Source organism: Sinocyclocheilus rhinocerous, unplaced genomic scaffold, assembly GCF_001515625.1.
Source record: "Sinocyclocheilus rhinocerous isolate Xijiao unplaced genomic scaffold, SAMN03320098_v1.1 scaffold567, whole genome shotgun sequence".
In the NCBI taxonomy this organism is placed as follows: domain Eukaryota; kingdom Metazoa; phylum Chordata; class Actinopteri; order Cypriniformes; family Cyprinidae; genus Sinocyclocheilus; species Sinocyclocheilus rhinocerous.
In genome coordinates, this window is record NW_015649134.1 from 527205 (window position 1) to 529228 (window position 2024).

At 34.2% G+C, this 2024-nt stretch overlaps 1 protein-coding gene across 1 annotated transcript in view; it reads left to right on the forward strand.

Annotated features, from left to right (window-relative positions):
- rptor (regulatory associated protein of MTOR, complex 1) overlaps window positions 1-2024 on the forward strand; it is a 304247-nt gene that overhangs the window by 300312 nt on the left and 1911 nt on the right. Inside the window, exon 35 of the mRNA XM_016515002.1 lies at window positions 1242-1371. Coding sequence (XP_016370488.1) covers window positions 1242-1371 — 130 coding nt within the window. The remainder of the gene's footprint in view (window positions 1-1241; window positions 1372-2024) is intronic.

Consider the following 2024-nt stretch of genomic DNA (forward strand, 5'->3'; position numbering starts at 1 on the left):
CTGAGAGCCTCTCCTCAAAATCTGGTCACAGGGCCTAAATTAAATGCAAAGGAATGTCATGTCCATGATATCACTCGACCAGGTCGGTACGAAATTGGAAGCATTGTCCCGTGTACTGCAAGTCATAAGCAATTTCCCGCATTTCAATGTTTTCTGTATTATTTATTTTTCCCTGAAATTACAATACCACAATAACAAAAAAAAATTATATAAAAATGCAAACTGAGATTATTCGGGTTTTAAAATCTATTTGTGCAGCTGTAATGTTCTAGCTAGTGCAGAAAAAATAACCAACCAACACAGACAGTGTTTTTGCTGATAACAACTGCATGGACAAAACAAAGTAATTATGACAGTGTGAACCTCATCAAAAGAGAGCTGGTAAAGGTTAGTAGCAGTTACATCTGCCAGGACACATACTGGTTGGGAATGCTCTGCTTTGTTCAAGGTGCACTGCATCTGGTAAAAATGTATAATGCTTTTCTCAATGCATATTGATTCAAAGCAGCTTCAAAAAAAAAAATTCAATTCTGCAATAATTATATTCAGTTCATTATATTTAGTAGACTGAATAGTCCCGTGTTATCACTCGTACCTTGGCAAATTGAGTGCCAGTTGCACAGAGCCGGTTACAAAAAACGGTAACACTTTACAATAAGGTTCATTAGGTAACAGTAGTTAACTGTATTGGTTAACATGAACTAAGCATGAACAATATTTATACTGCATTTATTGATCTTAGTTAATGTTAATTTCAACATTTACTAATGCATTAAAATCAAAAGTTGCATTTGTCAACCTTAGTTAATGCACTGTGAACTAACATGAACAAACAATGAATAACTGTAGATTAATAAAAACTGTAACAAATGTATTGCCCATTGTTAGTTCATGATAGTTAATACATTAACTAACTAATGTTAAAAAATGACACCTTATTGTAAAGTGTTACCCAAAAAAACATTTTACAAAGCTTATTGTCGATTTAAAGCGTATTATAATTCAGCTTTACTGCAAACAGGCTTTCCAACTAACAAAGATTTTTACATAGATATTTACATAGTCTAATAATAATAAGTTATTGCTCTCCCACATGCCCCGCATTGTCCACGCAGAATCTTGTCTGCTCACCTGTGACAGAGCAATAATCAGGTGGTCACCCTAGTCCTGAAATACCTGTAACTCATGCCTCTTTTTTTTAACAATTTTTTTTCTCTCGTTCTCTCACTTTCTTTCTCCAGTGGCTCTATGAATCAGTTTATAGCTGTGTATAACTCCAATGGGGATGTGATCAGCAACATTAAGTACTATGATGGTTTCATGGGCCAGAGAATCGGAGCCATCAGCTGCCTGGCCTTCCACCCTTACTGGGTAAGACAGTTTTCTCAATGCAGACAGTCTTTATTACTAAGAGCTGCACTGCTGGGAAAGCTAATTTGAATCTGTAAGTTGTCAAGCTACAAGTTACACATAAATTAAAGCAGTTAAACAACAGTCAAGCTGTTAACAAAAGTAGCTGTCTACATTGAAGCTACTTGAAGGGGAAATATTTTAAATATATCAAATGATATAACTTACTATGAGAGCAGTATGACACTAAAACAAAAATTAGCATAACGGCATAAAACTTGAAAAAATAAATTTACACTAATTAAACAAATTGAATTATATTTGAATTCATAACTTGGTAACAGTGATGAATAGCAGCATGGAAGTAAATATTTCACTAATACTAAATAAAATGTTATTCACAGACTACAATTAATCAGTGAATTGTTTTTCAACCATTTGAATTACGTGACCCATCCAAGAATGATTTGGACTTCCAGAGACTACTTATAAAAAGGACACTTTACATCCTGAGTTCATCCTCAGCGCAACAGTAAAGCATGCATGCTATATGTTGGAAAAAGTAGGTTTTTTTTGGGGGGGTTTTTTACGAAAAGCTAGTACCACTGTACTAGAAGCTGTAAGACAAGCCTATCATAAACTATGATATGAAAAAAAACTCACCACACTCATCA